Source organism: Helicoverpa armigera, chromosome 14 (assembly GCF_030705265.1).
Source record: "Helicoverpa armigera isolate CAAS_96S chromosome 14, ASM3070526v1, whole genome shotgun sequence".
NCBI classification, from domain to species: domain Eukaryota; kingdom Metazoa; phylum Arthropoda; class Insecta; order Lepidoptera; family Noctuidae; genus Helicoverpa; species Helicoverpa armigera.
In genome coordinates, this window is record NC_087133.1 from 3,256,314 (window position 1) to 3,278,122 (window position 21,809).

The window sequence follows — 21,809 nt, forward strand, 5'->3', positions numbered from 1 at the left end:
CAAATGAGTTATAACGATTTTTCAAAATCGATTACGTCGTTTCGACGTAGGTTATCTATCTAGGGTTAAGGACAGCTGATAACATAATACCAAGCCGCAAGAATGATGCAGTAACGAAAAACCTACAATTATATACATATGTACTCTGTTTGAATATTGAGAAAAGTCTATATCGGATATAAATAGCTTTGACCTGAAAAGCCAATCCAATTACTCAATGATAGATAAGAGGTCTAAGAAGCCTCGTAAACTTCAATAAAATAAGTTCAATCCAATTGACAAGAATAAGTAGTAAAACTAAGCTGGAATTTTAACACTTAAGTTAATTAAATCATAACGCTAAGCTAACAAGAATTTGGCTACTTTTACGACCACTTAGAAGCGTAAAAATTTTTTGAGTGTAACCTTTTTAGTTTTACATGCTTTAAAAAGTTTCGTGTTCCAGTTTTGAAATTATGTCAAGTCAATGTTTAGTGATGTACACCCATACACCATTTAACTATAACGATAACCAAACCATAAACAGCCGTGTTCTTGCCGCCCGTTGGTCAAGTGAAAATCGGAAATTTGACAACTGAAAATGGTTTAGTTATCGTTAATAATAATAAATAATTCATAATGTTTTCTCTGTATGTTCCGCTATAAGCTTGTTGTCCATTATTGCAATGACTAATAATGTAGTATTGACATACAAGTGGATATAATTCATCACAAAGCAGGCTTACATACGGGTTTCAATAGGCTTACTATCTGTGTCTACGTCACAGTTGCGTGAAACAATACATCGGAATCATAACTCGATATCGACGTTCCCGCATGACGTCATCAATGTGTGATTTACACGACACGATACGATTACGGAATGGATTTATTTTCGAAAATATAACTTCAGTACAAGCTCCCTTGTAAAAGTGAAATACAAGGAGCTATAGATTTTCGTATTCTGTCTATAAGTTGTAATGTCTATAAGTTGTAGTTTTTATGCTTTTTCTAACATACAGGCATTTGGTAGCCGAAAAGAAAAAAAAATGCCTTGATTTATAAAGTGGCATTTCCCAGTTTCTGCCTGAATTGATGGCAGTACCATAACTATAGAGGCTTTTAATTGAATTAATAATTAAATAATCAGCTGCCTTTACTGCGCTGCACTTACCATAGAGCATTGAAATTGTAATGCAGACTCCTTATCAGAGACTGCCACTGTGAGGCACGCTGCGTATGACAGTAGGGGGTTGGCGGGAAAACGTATGAGGGCGTGTATACAATGGTCTGGTTGGCGCGATATGCAGTTAGCGAACTGAGAAATGCATTGGATTGATACAATATGGCGAAATATTTTGCATGTTTTACATTGTGTGTATGAAATGTTGTTGGTGATCAAAAACCTTTAACCTAATTTTGATAGAACTAAATATTATTTAAAACCCGACTTTCAAAATTCTCTGATTTAGATGAAATCATTTCGGGTATAGCTCGTGCGTCATACGAGTATGGTATCACTTAGGAGTTTTCCTAAGTTTTAAGAAGTTCCTAGTTATCTCGAACAATTTGAATGAACTTCATAAAAAATATTTCATTATAAACTTATTAAGGGCGCAGTTATCAAGCTATTATTCTAAGAAAAATTACGGCTGTTTCAACTTCGAGAGTAAAGTTTTTAACAAGATTAGTCGCCGGGGTCCACTGGAGTTGAATGAACGCAATTTGTAACAAATTACAACTTAACAACAGTTTGTCTTTATTTCTATCATTTCCGCTTTTTATTATTATAATAAAGTACGAGAATATTGAAGGGAGAATTAATTTTAATATAAAACAGTAACTTAGATGGAATTTTAGATTCGTTTCGAGTCGTAACTTAAGTTTGAAGGATCGGAGGACCCAATGACAGTGTTTCTGTTGTTTTCTTAATTAGAGTGTAAACAAAATTTCATATTTCTTAGAAAACTGCCTGTATTTATTAAGAAAGGTATCTTAACGAAATTACATTTATATTTTATAATTGGCAAGCTTGTGGAAGTATCTTATAGTTACTATTACCCTTAAGAGCAGGGTAGGTTTCGTAGGATAAGTATTGAAAGGAAGCAAGACTGTAGCAGGAGGAATAAAGCTATGTAACGGATCGGTTGAAAGGCACATATTAGGAGAGCCCTTAAATATTAGTTGAATGTAATAGGGCGATAACATAATACAAAATGAGAAATAATCACGTTATTACAAAAGTTCACTTATCTGTACTTATTTAAACTGCAGTAATTCACAAAGCACGTTATATTATTTCATACAAAAAGCGACCGAGCGAGCGCCATCGTAATAAAGTTTTATACACCACGCTATGACTTTACAGCACCTAAACGTACCGAACATTTATCAGTATAGTTCGAGTATTTACTAAAATTCCCAGTTTTCCTAGTTTTTACTTGTTTTATAGCTGTTTTTATGGACTTGGTCCGTTTGTCGTTAACTACGAGCGATATTAAAAATTATATTACTCCAGCGCTGGGTTTGAATGCTTAATTTTTAATGTACTTTTATGCTGTAAAAAGGAGGTTGATCGTCAGATGTTTTATGAAAACAGTCTTCTTATAGCTGTTAGGTTATAAATAGGTGCTAATATAAAATTATACGTCCATTTTCAGATACGTTCAATCGACCTGAATAATTTTACAATCTCAAAGTATTTTAACATTTTAGCGAAAATATCTGTTGCTAAGAAGAACATTCTAGCAAGCCGTACACATAATCTCTGACTAAAAATAGGAGCACCTATCTACATAAGTATTATGATAACATTAAAATGCAAAACCTTAGATCGTGTAAAGGCTGCGCGGCTGGATATGCTGTAAAGATATCATAGATGAGGGAATTACGTACTCGTAGGCACGCTAATGAGTGCACGACTGAGCTCCACGTATATATGAATTTTAATCCTGATACGAAATGAGAAGAGGTGAATGACTTAATGACTGTCTGGTATGCCCATATTTAGTTTAAATCTCTAGCAATTTTTTTTAATGGATAAAATTATACTATCCCATTTGAATTACAAAACATGATTGCAAATCACTTATAAAAGCAACTGAGATTGCACCATGGCATGTGACTAATGAATAGGTTAATTAATGTTTAATTGGACTACGAAATGCTTCAATAGCACAGAATGCGGTAGCAAATCCAATATTTGTTCGCCATTAGTGTTGCAACTAATTAACCTGTCGAACACGAAATACAGATTCAACATTATTTGCATTAGAACTATTTGGTTTGCAACCATAAAGTTCCGCGGAAGCAGTTCGGAATATTCCACGGACACGATTTTACTGCACTGGCTGAATATAAATAAAAATAAAGCTATATTCGCGTAATGATATTTAATTTTGAAAATCGAATACGGTTCGCGGTTTAAAAATATTTGAGCGCGAGCGTAGTCATATTTTGTTGTAGAAATGTGTTTGCGAACGTGAATCGATCAATTCTTTTTATTATTTATTTGTATCGAATAGTTACAGTGGATGGATTGCATTAAATGAAAGTATTTGATTACTTTGAAATATAAACTATAGAATGTTGTGAGTAAAAGTTATTACAGGTGAGTTATTTCATGATTGATTCAGATGAGTTCATTGAACTGGAGACGTGGTTTCAATGTTTTACTGTGTGATGTACCTAGTAGGTAAAAAACATATCTTTAAAGAAATTCGTTACATAGTTATCAATTAAGACCAAATATCCCCATATTCAGTTGCCATAGTGTTTAGTTATATTAAATAGGCAAGTAAGTATTTTATTTTAATAAAAGTATACTACATACTTAATAAAATGCAATTAAATACCTATTTGAAATCCGACACTGACCATTACATCAATGAAATTACATTTGCCTTCCACTTTCATGCAAGACCGTTCACCGTGAAATTTTCTAATGAAACATCCAATTAATATTACATGTCTTACAAATATGTAATTCTATCATTATTATATAAAACACGTGTTTATTACATGCAGAAGTAATGTATTAATTGTTGGCTGTTACTCATTGATATTACGTTCGGCTAAGAGCGTTTCCTTGTACGTATCCAGCTTCGGATCGCTTGTGCGTTAATATTTTGTTTTGTTCTTGTGTTACTTGCTTTGGTCTAGTTCCATTAAGATTTTCTTGTTGTAGTGGCCTTTATAAATTAAGTTTTGAAGTTATTTTTTATGTATAAAAATTCAGAGGATAAAAAAATATGCCCAAGAAAGTCGCTCCTGAAAGAAAATAATTAATTCCATTCTAAACCGACTCCAAAAATTAAAATGAGGTTGTCAATTCGTAGGAACCTTTTTATATGTATGTTCACCGATTGTTCAAAGATGCCTAGGCCGAGTTGCATTATATTTTTTCATATGCACTACTGATATTCCTTAGTTAGCTAGAAGGCATCCTGTGCCTTCTTAGTTCACTGTTCCATATAACCACACTTTTGTAAACAAATCCAAAATTAACAAAGTTCATAGTGGGCTATTAGAATGAAGATAATTACTACTGCACGTAAGCAACGAAGTTTTTAATTAAAGTTTATATCAAGTTAAACCTCAGTGTGGTATAAATAATTTAGATTTAGCGTCAGGTGCATGAATAGCTAAGTTAGTGGTGCACGTGCGATGGAAAACTGCATTAGGCACTCACCTATTCTAAGTAGGTTAAGTTAGAGCATTTTCGTACCTACGTTGTTTGGATCTCGAAGTATTTAGTCTTTAGTGGTATGGAACTTTCTCGCAGGGGAACTTAGCAACCATTTGTAAATTATCTGTAAATTAAGTAAATTAACAATTTTTTCGGTACATTGTAAATTGTTTCTTATGAAATACCATCATATTAAAAACTCTGCTATTAAGGACTAGTTGTGATTATTACGATAAGTGTACGATAGCTTAATGATCTTGATTTCTAACGTTAGATTGAGAATACATAGTTAACTCTCGGTAATTCTTACGAAATGGGCACTCGAAAGAAATACATTTTGTTACTAAATTTTTAATGCATATGATATGAAATCTCTTTGACATCTAACTTCAGCATTATTTTGAGCTGTAAATATTATTAAGTAGATCAGCTACACTATGATGCAGTATATCATAATAAAATCAAGCCTGCAGTGTCTCAAGGCACACAAACTTTACTCCTGTATGTTAATGTGCATCAAATATTAGCCTAATGCAACCATTTGGCGTTGTCCCAGCAGATTTGGCTCAGCATACACTTTATTTGTTGCAAGCGATGTTGCACACACCAAGTGTTGCCAACATTAAAATGTTCCTCAAGAGAAATACGAATACCCCATCGTATGAAAGTTTTGCAAACTTTTTAATTTATTGCGAATAGTTTTGTGGGTTTATTCTGTGCCAAAATTATGGATAGTTTGTTGTGATACTTATTTCAATAATAAACAGCATTTCTGAATTATTACTCAGTTGATACGTCATCTAAGCTCCACTTATGAATAACCATTTTTTTTTAAACTTAATGTGCACTGCACCTATTGCAATGGCCCATTATTTTCTCTTCATCTAGAGCATTTTATTTTTTTATAGCGCCTCGGAGAGGTAGCTATTCAAATCTTCGTTACTTTACGGCTTTATAAGGCCCTCTCTTCACAATAATTCAATAGTAATACGAAACTATATGTATGGGTAGTGGGTACTTATAATCCTTAGTACACATACCCCAAATTTCGGGGTAAAATTCCGATGCAGGCGACATTGTCGCAACCATAGTTTATTTGTTGCATCGTCGTTGTGTTGTGACCCCCGCGCAAGATTTGTTGTCTGTCCGTTGCTCTGAGTAATGGACTTTGTTTTAGAATAGTTCCATAGCTGGCCCCAGTTAACGTAGTGTGAATAAGATGCTGCGGCTGTGCTTTTATTGTGTTAGTTACTTTATTATGATAGGAGTTAGCTTTGGGTCGTGGAATGGCAGATATATTGAAGAACCATTTAATCCGATCAGACAATAACTAAGGACACGTGATTAATATACCTATCCAGACAAGATAGTCACAACATTATACAATAACAATGTAGGTACCTACTGCCACTAGGTCAAGTAATTAATTATTAACAACGTCATTAATCTCCTTGTACTTATACCTAAGTTTATTAATTAACCAAATTGTTTGTTTACACGCAAGTAACTTCTTCACAGAAATTGTTTTCACAAACAGATAAGCCGGATCTCTCTCACGAAATTCGGCGCGCTCTCAATAAATCCTTGTTTTTATTTACCGCAAGATCAAAAGTTTAAGAAGTTTCAACAAAGGAGGTTGAAATTTATATTCGGATATATCAAAAACTGTGTTCGGGGAGATGAGAAGCCGATGATGGCGGTGAAGAAGAAGTTCCGAACAAACTATGCTAGTTTCGGACGCGATCGAACAAACTTTTCACATAAATCGAGCTTCGTTAATAATTTACCCATTCGGAATTCGCACGATGATCGTTTTCCAGCTACGGAACACGGAGCAAATTTCTCATATTACGTTGAGAGCTCCGGCCGTGTCTCTGAGACAAATTATTACAGTGTGCCACAGTGTCTGACACGGTGTGTAATGGGGACGTGCCATGCGACAACTCGTTAGCGGTAGAGCGAAGTATCGGAAAATTTTATATAAGTTATTAATTTATTGTCTGTTGGGAGTTCGACAATGTATAGAATGAGAAAATTTGTTCGAATAGCAGACAATGAAAATTGCCAGAGTTTGAAACCTTGCAGTTTCATTGTCTGAAGAAAAATAAATTTAATATCGAATGAGAAAACGAAAATTCTGACGATACGAATCAACAATGGCGACTTTCAAAGTTGTAATTGCCGAGTGAACCACGTCAAAGTCAAAGTCAATTCAAACTTATGACTAGTTTATCTATTCACACAAAAAGTGAAAACCCTTTTTCTTGTTAACCATCCAATTATCGCTTGCAGTCTAGACAATTTCCAGAAAACTTTGCAGACAATGTAATAAAAATGAATTTTATCACAAAATATATTGTAGCTATTTCGAATATTGCGAGTTAAATAAATATGAATGCTTTGACGCGCTCAATCACCAGTTAAGTACATTTTGTGTATGACATGATGAATAAAATTTTGATAAATCGTGACTTGAAAGTAAACAATTCAAAGTGTTGCTGTTAACTAATGAACGAAGCTGCCACAACAAATATATTACAAATCGCATTGATAAACGCAGAAAAGCTAGAAATCTTGATTGCGATAGAAACCAGTGTAACGAACCAAGAACTGTCTTCGTTGCAGTCCATGAAACTCCAGTACGAATGTAAAGAAGTGCAAATACGAATAAACCTCAGACTAACAGAGCGGAACTTTTATATTTACAGGTTTGATTTACCAAAACATTGCTTTTCAAAACGTCACGACGTTTGTTGAAAGTTTTTTTCTTGCAATCAGTTCTAACGACATAAGAAATATATAGCAAAAAATGATTAGGTATATGTTTAATTCAACATTATATTTTTGTGGCACTTAAATTTTCCTAGTACGGTTTATTTACTTCTAAGTGCAGTTGAAATACTGTCAAAACAGACACTGTGGTCATACAGTCGGTGCCTTTACAATTGGCATTATTGCAACAAATCTAGCGTATTTCGACATAGGAAGTCGCTGGGAAAGGAATAAGCCACGTAGATTGAGCCCATTCGTATGAGGAAACAAAATTACTACTATTCCGACCGAACCTAGTGTAGTCGGGTTAGGCACGGTGTTTGTTACACAATTTTCTTTTTATAGGATTGCATGTAGCTATAGAAGTATATTGAACAAACGAACATACAGACAACAGAGGCCTTTGAAGAAATAATATAGGTAGTTGTATTGCTTTTAAGTTGTCAATTAGAATTTTTAACATATACCTTGTTTTGTTAATATACAGCTTTGACTTATGTACCTATAGTTGGCGGCAAAATCTTGTTATTCAAAACTCTAGAAACAGACACTATCCAAGCCAGGCTTACCACAAAAATACAATACGACCGTATAAATACAATTAATTGACAGCCGGGCTACAAAAGTCTTTGACCGTCTTATTGTCTTTACACAAACACGACACAAATGTCCGAACAACCTTCGTCGTATTTCCTCTGTGGTTCAACATTAATCCTATAAAAATTAATGCGTTGTCTATGAACGAATTAAATAAAGGCCCGACCATAAATTTTGGGCGCGAAGCCCGTTTACGAGTATTTTACTTGTTTAGTACTCCCTAAGTCGGCTTAAGAAGGAACGAAGTTTTTGAAAAGGTTACCTTATTAATTGTAGATAAAGGAGGTTGCGAAAGAAACAGTTATAGCTTAGAGGATTTATTTGTTACCAAGGGCTTTTTGGATCATAATAAAATTCTTAAATGGGTATACTGATGATGAATCGATTTATTGTAGTTTTTGAATAATTTATTATAGAGAGAAAAGGTCAATAATGTATCCGTATCGTATAATATTGCCTCGAACAATTTTTGCAGCTCTCCAGCGATTTGTATTTTTATCGCTTATCGGTGTTTTGTTTATGGCAACGACCCGCGATTTTTCTATTCCAAGTTCAAATAAAAAGTCTAAACTAAGTTATTGAGGCATTTGTTTTTACGAGTGAATTCTTTGACAATGTATTCGTTCAAGTTAATTATTTTCCATGAAGATTAAAATGAAATGATGCTCCCAGCCAATATTTATTGTAAACAATATCGTAAATATGTTACAGTAATAGGACAATAAACGTATATTAGAATATTTTATTAATTTTAATTAGTAAAAAATCGTATTAAATTTTTTGGATTTTTTTCTTGTAGGCTTTTCATTGATACGACTTTGAAATATTAATTCACATAGGTACCTATCAACAACATCCAATCCGAATGTATTTCAAAGAATAACAAATATTTTTTCGCCATTCCAGATAAAAATGCGGTTACTTCTCCTACTCTTCACGATCCCGTACATCGTGGGTCAACAACAATGGGTGCCCTGTTCAGAACTGAACGATGACCTCCGGTACCCCTGCCGGTGCAAGGTGCAAGTAGACCGGGCGCTGCAGCTGAGGATACTGATGAACTGTGACAGGGTGGTGTTCCCTGGTGACTTCCCGACCCTGCCGTATGGAGCACCTATTATATCGTTCAGTCAGAGGTTTGCTGGGCAGCAGACTTTGCCTACACAGGTCAGTTAAGCTTTTAAAGACATACTCCATTTTCTTAATATGAAAAGATTAAGGTCGAGGTATAATTTTGTGGCATCAATAACTGAAAAAAATATTCAGCAATAAAGTTAAAACTAGTCTATAATAATGATCGGATTCTTTCATCTTCCAATCTATTTGATTGCTCAATTTCAATCTATCTGCAATCCAAATTCTCTGAAAGGTTCTTCTTAAACTAATTAAAAGCTAGATAGGAAAGATCACGTCGGCAAAACGTACACGTCGAATTGCTAATGTCAAAGTATGTCCAGATTTTGAAATCAGGGCATGTATCTGTTTTAAATTCAAGCCACCTTGCTGTTTTCAAATGGGACGTTATTCCATTGGTCGTCTAAATATCTCCCGGGGGATAAAAACAGCTTTGTCCCTGTGACCTTTCGTGTCTATTGCATTACGCGATCTGTAAATTGTGTTTACTGCAGCAGTGTGCTTAACGGATAGGTAATGCATTTTCCGAGGGAGTATGAAATGTTACTCTATTTTGTTCTGACATTTAGTTTGTAGTTCTGATGTAATAAGGAGTTTATTTTTATTTATTTTGTTGTGTGGAAGATTGTTGAAAGAATGTTACTAAATATTGAGGTAACGTAAGACAGATGATATGAAAGGGAGAAGTCGACCCCGAATTGTTAGGCCAGGGACGTGATAACTATAGAAGACGAAGGAGTTCGATTGTTTCCTACAACTTCACGTCTTATTTTGCAATATAATAAAAACAGCAAAATGTAGTAATAATCTTTGACGTAATTTCTTAAAACAACAGAATGTCCGCTTTCTTTTCCCAAACTTTCTCTAAAAACATACATCACTCCACATCTTATTACAACAATAAATTAAGCTAAAATTTCCACCAAACACAACAGATGAATTGGTACAAATTAGTTCGCATTACCGTGGTATGCGTAGGATTTCTATTTGCGGGATGACATGCGATCGTTCATGATCTGATAACCGCAGCCGCGGGACGGAACGAGTGGACTGATTGCATGATTTGCTGCCTGCACTACTTAGTAAAGTGCTGCTTTTATTGTAGACGTGGTTTGTGGTTTGATTTTATTTGTCCTTTTTGGTGGCCGACTAAACTGTGCTTATTGATTTTTCATGGTTTATTCTTGTTGGCATGAAGAGTCTTTATCTTTGCACCTTTCTGGAAGATCTCATTCAAAAACACAGTCTCAATGAATGCATTCAATGTATTTCAACGTTAAAGGAAGTGAAATAATTAAAGCAAAGGTCCATTTACATCCAATTAAGACAAAAACCATAAATCAAACAAATTAAATAATTAAAGATCACAATTAAACTTTTAATATTAAAATGCGCAATCAATTTGTGGAATCATGCGGCGTTTCCCATTTCAACGCGGTGTACGTATTTATCGCCTCATTTGTTTTATCTGACATGGCCGCCCTTATTGTGACGTCACAGAACATACGCGGCGGAATTTATACCGATTCATATCTGCTCTATGGTAGGTACGGAATAATGGCGTATTTTTGGTAATTTCGATAATTTTCCTGAACTATAATGATGGATGATGATGGGATAATAATTCGGGGGAATGACATCCTTTGTGTTTGTGTGGGATAATTAATAATGTGTTACATGGTCTAGGATTTATCCTGTGTCGATATCGTGTTTCAATGTAGGAACTATTACTGAAAACCGTAGGGTACCATAGTTACCTATGTTGATATTGATTATTGCATCGTTTATGAACGAAAGTTATGACTTGATTTTTTAAGGGACGTATTTTTTATAATATAATAGTTTTCCCAAAAATAAAGTTCTCAAGACTATAAACACTTCAAGTCCTAAATCCTAAAGCTCTTGTCAGAAAACTGCTATAAAAACGGATAACTAAAGTCTCATGAACCGTTTTTAATACATCTCGATTCTTAACTAATATGAATATAATGTCTTTCGCTTATAAAAGTACTTCAGCTTACCAGGACTTGGGTATATAGTTTTTTGTAAAACTACGGGAGCGGGGACAACTTCGGAATACTTTTTGCATGTCTAATGGCCGATTCTATTATATTAAATAAAGTTCCTGAAAGCATTTTGCGAAAGTTTTCATGAATAATAAGAGGTGTTTTCAAGAAGTCAGTTTTGTCGGAAATATTCTGTGTATTTACTGATGGAAATCGGTATTTTTCAGTCATTTTATTGACTTGTTTGTTTTATAAAGATTTTCATCACTCGAGCAAATATTTATATAAAAATTGAGAGAATTCTAAAAGGGTTCAATTCGATAATACAAATGCTTTTGATTTGAGTTATTATTGTAGGTCAAGATTTACTCTTTTTCCAGTATGGCTTATCTTATAGTCAAGATATAAGATAATGTTGGAGCTACCATATGCAGCTATGATTGAAGTTACATAGACTTGGATAATTGTTATTTTCACGCAGAGCTCTGAACCCAATTTGATAAAGCTTGATAGTTTGGCATTATACAACTATTTATCCTGGTGTGGGTTAAACCGGCAAACAGTTATAAAGAAATGTGAGGTTAACCACCCGCCCTTGGCCCACGCTTACCTAGCTTAAAGATTGAGGGCGTCTCAACGGTACCTTACATTATAGGTTAATTATGTATGTACGTTTAATTAACTGGCAGGCTGTCACGAGTGTGCCAGTAATTCGATTACGTGCACATCAAACATTACTAATCGGTACTGTCGACGGCACGACTGTCTGACTAATTGCCATTTGTAGCTTGATTAGTAGCTGGGACGCTGTTCTGTTGATGAACAATTAAAAACGGACGTGGGAGAGTGGGAAACAACCCTAATGTATAATCATTCAAGAATAACTAGTTAACCTGCGTCACGTCGGAACTTGGTAATTCGCTCACCCGGATAAAAAGAAACCAATTACTTCCCCAATCGATAGTACCTACCCAGTATGAGGTTAAACTTTACTGAAAAAAGAGCACCTACAGTTAAGAAGCAGCCGTTGTACTTCTTTCTTCTTACCCTGCCTTCACTACTGCCAGCATTTTGCTGAAATATTTTTTCAAACCTGTTCACGTAAGACTGAACGAAATTACTAAGGTGTACCTAACACTCTTATTTGTTACATTGAAACAGTTATATCTAATTACTCTTACTTACAAAGTCTCAATTTTTTCTGTTTCATAATGTAAATACATAACTTCACTTGATCAGAATTCTGTTTGATATATTTTTCGAGACGATAACTTTCTCGAGGTGACATAAAATATTAATATTCAGATATTTTGTGTACTTACGTTTCAAGGCCTTAGCATACATTTTATCCAGAGTTACTTCAAGGTAAATAAATATAATTTGACTTCTACTATGTTTGTTATGTATATTTGATAAGTAGTTACTTGTTCCATACCCTAACTAAACTAGACCATTTGTGCGAGAATACAGGATATAAATAAAAAAGCTGGTTTAAACTATAATAACCAGTCATAAACTCTAGAACCTAATAATAATACACCTCATTCAAATTCATAATCTTCGATTCGACAGTTGCTTGGAGTCCAGTATCCAATAGTATTGTCATTGGCCACTCTCAACTCCAGCCAGATTATATATTCGACATCATAAGTTTAGCAGCCTTCGAGCGAAACGGTCTGTCTTCTAAACTATATTGAAGTAGAAGTAGCTATCAACTTTGACTAACTTTAAGCTAGTGGAAACGGTTATATGCATGTGAAATATGGTTAGTTTTTTAGATGAAAATTCAAAAAGTTTGCGCTCTTTGACTGGTGGCATTTTATCTTGTTTAGAAACAGAATTATTATTAAAAGAAAGAAAGAAAGATTAAGATGTTAAGATGATCATCTGCTTGTCCCTTTCCCAACTATGTTGGGGTCAGCTTCCGGTCTAACCGAATGCAGCTGACGTCCTCAACCCAGTTGGCCATGCAATCTAATACCCCTCGGTAAGACTGGTTGTCAGACTTACTGGCCTACCCATAACGACGGCCAAAGATGTTCAAATGACAGCTGAATGAATGAAAGCTCCTAAGATTCTTGTGTGTGTGTAGACAAAAGTATAAAAATGACTTAATTTGGATCTCCTACAATATCAAGCAAAGAATAATATATTTACGTGCTACCCAATGGTGTAGTATCAACTTATGAATCTGACCTTTCAGTGTTACTTGATTATTGTAACTAATACAGAAGGAACAGCTGTTGCGCTTTTGTTTTCCGAGTTATAGTCGTATTTAGAAAAAGGTCAAATATACGTTACCATGGTAACTAATCGATTTACCCTAACGTTATGGCAAAAATCACTGTACAGTTTAATCAATCTTAACTATTTACCTATATCACGTATACGCAAGTACATTATTATGTCAAACGTCAGTTTAACTTTTTTGTAATAACCATTATTGTTTAAATTGATTTTTTTTTCATCTAAAATTCTGTATTATTATTGTTTTTATTTTATTTAATTTCTGTATTTTTTTGTTTTTATCATTTCCATTTATTTCCTTCCAGATCTTCTCATCCTACGGTCTTCCATTAAAAGAACTGGACTTCTCCCACAACAGTTTACGAAGACTACCAGACAGACTTCTGGCGGGAGTCCGAGGGAATATTACCAGACTGGCCTTGTCTGACAACTTGCTTGGAGATAACCTCAACCCAATATTCTCTACGGCTGAGCTTCATAATCTACCAGCTTTGGAGGAGTTGGATCTGAGCGGTAATAGTATCAGAGGATTGGAAGAAGGACTTCTGATTGGCTGTGAGGTTTTAAAGGTAATTGAGACTTTAATTCTGAAGGAGATGACGTGCTGTCGAGCTTTATGCTCTGGTGCAATTTTGATTTGGGGATATACCTAGATAAAATATCTTAAAATATATCTATCCCATTACTTTGAAATCTTAAGTTTTTGTTCACTCGATATCTATATCTTGTAAATCGAACCAATGGACTGTATCGAAATTGTGAGCAACTGAGCAAACTAGGGTTAATACCCCAAAACGCTCGGCGGACTTTATGAACCCCGTCCAAAGTTCAATTGAGATCGATGTTCAGACTATTTTAATGGTCCATGCTTCTCCGAACTATAAGTCAATAATAAACGTTAACGCAAAACTTAAAGTTTGCGTACTAAACATAAATTTTGTCCGCAGGTCTTACGTTTGGACCGTAATAACATGAATTCGGTGCCTTCATCCTCCTTAAATGGACCGCAAGCGTTGAAAGTTCTATCTCTCAGAGAAAATAGAATAGGTAAGGTTTTATTTTATTTTATTTCTTTACAAATGAGGTCGCTTACGCATATGTTAGGAGCAAAGAGTTGTTCTACCATTCTCGGTTTATTAATGAGAGGTTTTAGTAGAAGTTTTAAGTTAAAGACCCCGTTATGTGTACCTCGTTCAGTATGTCGCAGTTTTAATTAAATCGTTTTGTTTGTTGTGGAGTTTGTTCTAGTTTACTTTTGAGAACTTGTTATTTTTTTTGTATTAATTTTAGTTAAGGGTAGGTTGGTTTTGCTGACATTAATTACTTTTAAAAGTTTATTTTATAAGAGATGATATCTGCCATTAATCGAACAACCTAATTTCCTTCCAGCATTAGTACGACAAGGATCCTTCCTATCACAAAAAACGTTTGAAGAGATTGACCTACACGGGAACATGATATCGACCATCGAAGGGGGAGCATTCATAGGACTTGCAGACTTACTAGCACTCGACTTAGGCCGCAACCGACTCTCCAAGTTCAACAGCGATGTATTCCAAGGCGCAGAGAATTTAGAAAAGTTGGACCTCTCAGAGAACTTTATCACGGACTTTCCTACTGTGGCGATGAAATCATTCGTAGCTTTGAAACACTTGAACCTCTCGAGCAATATGATCACGGTGAGTCTTTCCAAGTCCACTGAAGTTTGTTTGCGATTGTTATTTTGTGTAATGATCTGGAAATTGAAAACGATCCTCGTTATTTTGAAGATTGATGTCGCAATCGAGATTTTTCGTTGCGAAAGAAGTGAAAACTGTTATGAAAAATTTTGTTTTTTACGAGAAATTACCTACTGAGAGACGTTCAAGTTACTGTAGTAGTTCGTACATTATAAGTATTGTCGACAGCGTAGCTTTCTTTAAGACTAGACGTCATGTTTCTAAAATTATCATAACAAATTCAATTTTAAAGACTTAAAGAAAGATATGCTGCCAATGTAATTTGCGTAGGTATACTCTAAGGCTAAACGATTCCAAAACACACCCACAACGCAGTATCTATTCAATATCAATTAAGCTACATTAATTTATTCAAATTACCGTCGGATAACACGAGTCTAGTCAATCTTGCAGAAATTTGCCTAACCGTAATTTCTCGTTAACAAGTTAATCAACCCCTTTGACACGGGAACTAATATCGCCGTTAATAACTGATTGAACGTTAATTTGGGCAATTTTCGACTTTATTGACAAAGGAATATTGCTTGTTTTCGTTTTTGAGATATTGTTATTGTTTTGGGTTGTAATTGTCGTGTTGTTTTATGCATTTTGCTGTTATAAACGCAATCGTATTTTGTTAAATTGTTATTTTGCCATTCTGTTGATGTTCATCATAAGTATTAAATTTTTGATGAAAATCAATATCAAGTCACATTTTTTATGTTTAGTAATGAGCCTCTAAAAAATTTAATTTACTATATAAACCATTTTTAATGTTATGTTTATGTTACAGACGATAGACAACAGTCACCTAAGCTCGCTGGTTTCCCTTCAAGTGCTGGACCTCAGTAGGAACAACCTTGTGAAGTTGGCGCCCGGCACCTTCGTGGGACTCACTGAATTGCGGTACTTGGATGTTGGAGTTAATGCTCTTCGTACTGTAAGTGTTATTTCATTTAACTATATTGTACAACCGAATTTGAGTATATTGGTATTTACTTTTACCATTTCATATTTCAGGTGGAAGATGACGCCTTCGACGGTCTAACGAGTCTTGAAACGCTTCTTCTACGAGACAACAACATCCTACTAATACCAGCCACCGCTCTTTCTCGCTTGCCAAGCCTCGTCTCAGTCCATCTAGGCTACAACAGAGTCACAGCACTATCCAGTGACATCCTCAAATCAGTATCCGACAGGGTTACATCACTAGTCCTGTCAAGAAACGTCATCCGAGAACTACCTCCAGGAGCGTTCGATCACTTCAAAACATTACACCATTTAGATCTCTCGGGTAACCTCCTTAACTCAATCAGTGCTGAAGTGTTTAGTGGGTTAGAACAATCTCTCCAATTTCTGTCGCTAAGCCAAAATAGGATACTCGAGTTTGTCGGCGAGCCGTTGAAGTTTGTCAGTCTTTGGTTCTTGGACATCTCGGATAATCAAATTTCTGAAATACCAGTTGATGCGTTCCAGTTCATTCCGAGCCTAACTCATCTCAACGTAAGTCGTAACTCACATATGAGCGTGCTGCCGCAAAATGTCTTCCAGCACAACCAAGCGTTGACGAGCATCGATTTGAGCAATGTTGGATTAAAAGCACTTCCAGTGAACTTATTTTCTAAAAACATGAACTTACAACAAATCTATTTATCAAACAATCTTTTGCAAGAAGTATCCGAAAATACATTTAAAAATCTCAGAAACTTAACGCATTTAGATTTGTCCTACAATAATATCGTGAATATTAGGACGCCGTCGTTTGTGAACGTAATGTCTATCCAATACTTATCTCTGAAGGGCAACCAGCTGAACGCATTTAAGGGGGAGTTCTTCAACACCGGAACGAGTCTCGAAGTTATAGATCTCTCTGACAACCAACTCAGTTACTTATTCCCGTCTTCGTTTAAAATCCACCCACGCTTAAGAGAAATCATTCTTACCAACAATAAGTTCAACTTCTTCCCGTCAGAACTTATAAGTACTTTACAATATCTTGAATTAGTGGATTTATCTGGTAATGCTCTTAAGAATGTAGATGAACTGGATTTCGCCAGACTACCCAAATTGAGGACCATCTTGCTAGCGAGAAACGAACTTGAATCAATAAGCGAAATGGCTTTTCATAATTCAACACAGATTCAGTATTTAGACTTGTCAAACAATAAAATCGATCGTTTGGGAGATCGACTGTTTGAAGGACTCATTCGACTAGAAGTATTGAATTTGGGAGGAAATTTACTTACTGAATTGCCGGAAAATATTTTCGAGCGATCGAGACTTCATATGTTAGAAAATATTGATTTGAGTAGCAATTTATTTGAGCATCCTCCATTGAGAGCTTTGCAAAAACAATACTTCTTTGTATCGTCCGTCGATTTATCTCACAACCAGATAATTGATATTCCAGCCGAGGATAGTGTTATGGTGAATATCAAAAAGTTAGATCTATCATTTAATCCTTTATCAGAGAAAACAATAAACAACGTTTTAACAGAACCTAAAACGGTGAGGGATTTAAATCTTGCCGGTACAGGAATCCAATCATTTGGACAACTCGAAACGCCATTTTTGCACAACTTGAATTTGTCATACAATAATATTAGCAAGTTGTCGGAGAAGACTTTTACTCGAACAACATTACTGGAATCACTGGACCTTTCGCAAAATCAAATTACCGACGTCACTGGCTCGCTGGCTGTGGCTTGGCCCAAGCTTAAAAACCTTTTACGACTTAATATTTCTGGCAACCCAATGGTGATGATTATGGACGGTAATTTTGAGAATCTTTCGTCTCTTCGAGTTTTAGATATTGGTAATTTGGAAAAATGTACAAGAATAGAGAAAAATGCATTTAGAGCACTACCTAATTTAGTCGAACTTAGAGCTTATGGTTATCCTAGATTAGGGTACTTTGATGTTCAAGGTGCACTACAGTATTTATTGGCTCTCGAGAAATTAGATGTAGAAGTAAAAGACACCACAATTGGTGCTGATCAATTACATACCACATTACATCCGCGTTTGGAAGAATTAGGTATAAGAGGTTCTCGTCTCAAAACGGTGTCTTCCGGAGTTTTAGCCGGGTTAAAGGCTCCTTCAATTACCGTAAAGTTCAGAAACACTTCTATCACAAGTTTACCTCCCGCATTGCTCTTCCCCCTGCCGAGATCTTCGCAAATTACTATTGATGTAGCTGGAAGTCAATTGACAACTTTACAGCCACAACTTTTAGTATCTTTAGACGACCGCCGGGCGGACCTTTCAATGTTTGGCTTAGACACTAATCCGATTCGTTGCGATTGTAATGCTCGAGCACTTAGAAGATGGCTGCCTAATGTAGGAGTGATGGATGTAAGGTGTGAATCTCCTGATCACTTGTCCGGATTTTTGTTAGTAGAAATAGGGGACGATGAATTGACATGTGAAACTAGGCGAAGGACTACCGCTACTTCTAGTAGTATTTCGACCACCCCTACTCCACGGTTAGTCCGTACGTCCTCAGAGCCTGATATCATTTGGTCAGTGGCACCTTCTCATGATCGTCCCAAAGTAACTGGGGAACCTAAAGGGGCGCCAGTAGTTGGTGTCGCAACATCGAATAACGATGACAACCTCATAATCGGCATTGTCGGTGGGGTGGTTGCATTTATCGCTATTTTGATCGTAGCAATTTGCATTGTACGGCTAAGGATGACATCGACATCGTATCGCGGTGGTCCGCTGGCCAGCAGCCCCACTGCCGGCGGTCCTCCGATGTGGGGACCTCCATGGCCGGGTTACGCGGGTACCTTGCCCCCACCGTCATTATCTAACGCGACCTTGCCTCATAAAGTGCAGTCTGGACCAGGGTCGGTTAGGTACTTGGCCCCGCCCCCTCCGGCGCCATATTTTATAAGCTTGCCACCTCACGATGACAAAATTTATCGGTAAGACATTATCCCAGTTTATAGGTATTAAGTTTGGTATGAAAACATGTTGTAAATATTAGAATTTCACTGAAGAAATAATCATATCATATTTTTAACGAAACTATTTTGCGTCTTAAACTTTGCGAAGCTCATATCGTTGTAGATATCATTATTCCCTCTAAGATTGTAAACTTATGAAGTGTAACAGTTCTGTAAATCGTCTATTGTAACATGGCTCGGACTAGGTTTGAATGCATCTAGTCAACACTGACAGACTTAAACGTAGCTTAATCTGAATAATAAATAATGTAAACGGGTTCTGTATGTGCTTGAGTGAAATAGGGCAAAATTATATTTCTGTAAAATAGTTATTTATAAAACTAAAATATAAGAGGTGCGCAAAATCGACCACAATTCAAAATTTTGCTTGGATGTGGCGAGCCGTAATCGATTTTGTGCATTACTAACATAACGTTAATTAGCTAGTATTATCTAACAATATTTCTGAAATAAAATATGAAATAAGATTGTTGGTTGTTTTATTTGCAAATAACATTTAAAATTATAAAATATCTCACGAGAAACATTTGAGTTTGTCTGCATGACCGATCACAGCGTGCGTGTGGCTTGCTCGCGCACGCATCACACTCAAAGCAAACGGAATTAGGCGGAGCATCCCTTCGAGCATGACTCTCATTAAGTCTCAAAAGAAACGCCCCGAGCCCTGGGCACTTTGAGAAAACCGCCGACGCCCTGGGAAAACACAATCTTTTAATGTTGTTCTTACATTATTAATTATACGGTGGGTGCGTTTAATTTTGGATTAAGTATAATGTGATGGTGGTACACCGCTATATTAATTCCGGCTCACTCATTTTTATCACCTATGAAGGTGCTCGAGGTGGGTTGTAAAACTGTTCGGGTAGCTTTGTTTACGATTGGAATATTTGCATAAAATCCTGGAGCGTGTCATTTTTTCGTCGACGCGTAAACGGGAATAGGTTTTTGGTAAACAATGTAGCGGCTTCGCTTTGTAAGCGTATTTCAAAATTGAATTGTGCCGGTCGCGGCGCAGGCTGATTTGATGAACGGCATTTATGTGCATGTATTGTGCCGTTCGAACGGCAGTGTTGCCTACGACGTGCGTTTCTATGGAAACTGCGTTACGTATGTAGATGTGGGCGCGCTAATCTGGCTATGACTGCTCTGACACTATTGTACGGGGGATGTGGAAAATTTAGATTGTAGGCAGTCTGCTTCTGCGGATGGTTATTATATTAGTACGTATTCTATCTGTAAATTGTATCACAATATTAACCTTGCGAATAACAGTGATTATTTTTAAGTATTAGGTGATAGTTAGTAGCAATATGCTCTAGTCAGATGCTGATACAATTTGGTTTACTTATCCTGAACTTACCAACACAAAGCCAACTTATTAGCTAATTTAAAGTTTTGTGATATACGTTAATAAGGATCCTCATAGGACCACTCAAAATGATAATAACCCACCAAATATTCTCGTACTAATATCTAGTAACTTCCACATAATTTATAAACGAACGATAACACTACAAAGGATCAAACTTCCTAGAACTAGATAACAATATATTTAGAAGAAGAGTTCCAAAAATACCAGTTTATCGTTATAATGGATAATATCGAACTTGATTTAACTGGAGTTATTTCGGATAAATATCATAAAAGGTTTTTCTGGTAATCTTAACAACGCAAAACATATTTTGGCCTCAATAAAATAACTTTGTAAAAGTTAATATAAGTACAAAAGTGTCACACTTCACTCAAGTGATAATACCAAGGACGCGATCCTAATTTAATAATATTACAAATGGGAAAGTAAGTTTGTTCTTTATACTTTTTCGGTTAAAGGGCCTCAAAGATTAATTTCGTATTAGAAAATAGGTTTTATCTGAAGATAGTTACCAACTTCTACCTATTCTGGTGTTTTAAGTAGTTTCATCAAAATGCAGCTGCGTATTAGCCCAGCGACATCAAAAAAAGGTAAGTTGTTCTTTGTAAAATTGTATCAGTAATTTCAGTCATACTAAGTTACATAGACACACACACACATAATAGTGCTTTCACGCTAGCGGACCGCAGCAAACATTTGACAATCACCGCTTCAAATGATGACACGTGAAACCGCACGACAGGATTTTGTCGCACGTAAAAAACCGAGAGGAAAATCCGATGGTCTGCAGTAACCTTTTCTCATCGTAGTTGCGTAAAAACCAGCTCAATCCTTGCCTCCGATGAAGCACTATCGACGTACGTTATAAAGCTCCAAAGTTGCGGACAAAGCCATTTTCCTGGCTGCATAGGACCCAATGTTTACCCATCTTTCGCTCATACGGTTATTCAAAAATTCCTACACGTATTTTTGATGGAATTCAAAACAGCAACGTGGCTCAAACCCGACGGATTGCAGCACTACATGGAATTTCAATTTAACATCACCTGAACCGGCTGGCTGTGTTACGAAGTTTTTTTTTATAGTATGTAGTGTGGGGTGTATTGTATGTAAATAAAATAGTTTTGTTGTTATTTTGTGATGGTTTGAAGATATGTTTTGCATAAGATTGATAGTATTGGTCTCGGAAAACATAACTTTATACAGTTTTTGTTATTACGAATAAGAAACACATTATTGAGTTCATTGTGTAATACTGCCGAACTGTGTATAACCCGTAACTCTTTTCATTGGCGTTTGTTAATGGAATATATAATTTGCACTGCA

General features: G+C 35.8%; 1 protein-coding gene across 2 annotated transcripts in view; it reads left to right on the top strand.

Moving 5' to 3' along the window:
• LOC110380240 (protein artichoke) overlaps positions 1-19,578 on the top strand; it is a 107,604-nt gene extending 88,026 nt beyond the window's left edge. For both annotated transcript variants that reach the window (XM_021340162.3, XM_049836911.2), the window contains 6 exons: positions 8,942-9,202; positions 13,728-13,991; positions 14,370-14,469; positions 14,812-15,101; positions 15,934-16,080; positions 16,161-19,578. In XM_021340162.3, coding sequence (XP_021195837.3) covers positions 8,948-9,202; positions 13,728-13,991; positions 14,370-14,469; positions 14,812-15,101; positions 15,934-16,080; positions 16,161-19,073 — 3,969 coding nt within the window. In that variant the 5' untranslated portion in view covers positions 8,942-8,947 and the 3' untranslated portion in view covers positions 19,074-19,578. The remainder of the gene's footprint in view (positions 1-8,941; positions 9,203-13,727; positions 13,992-14,369; positions 14,470-14,811; positions 15,102-15,933; positions 16,081-16,160) is intronic.
• Positions 19,579-21,809: the final 2,231 nt, after the last annotated feature.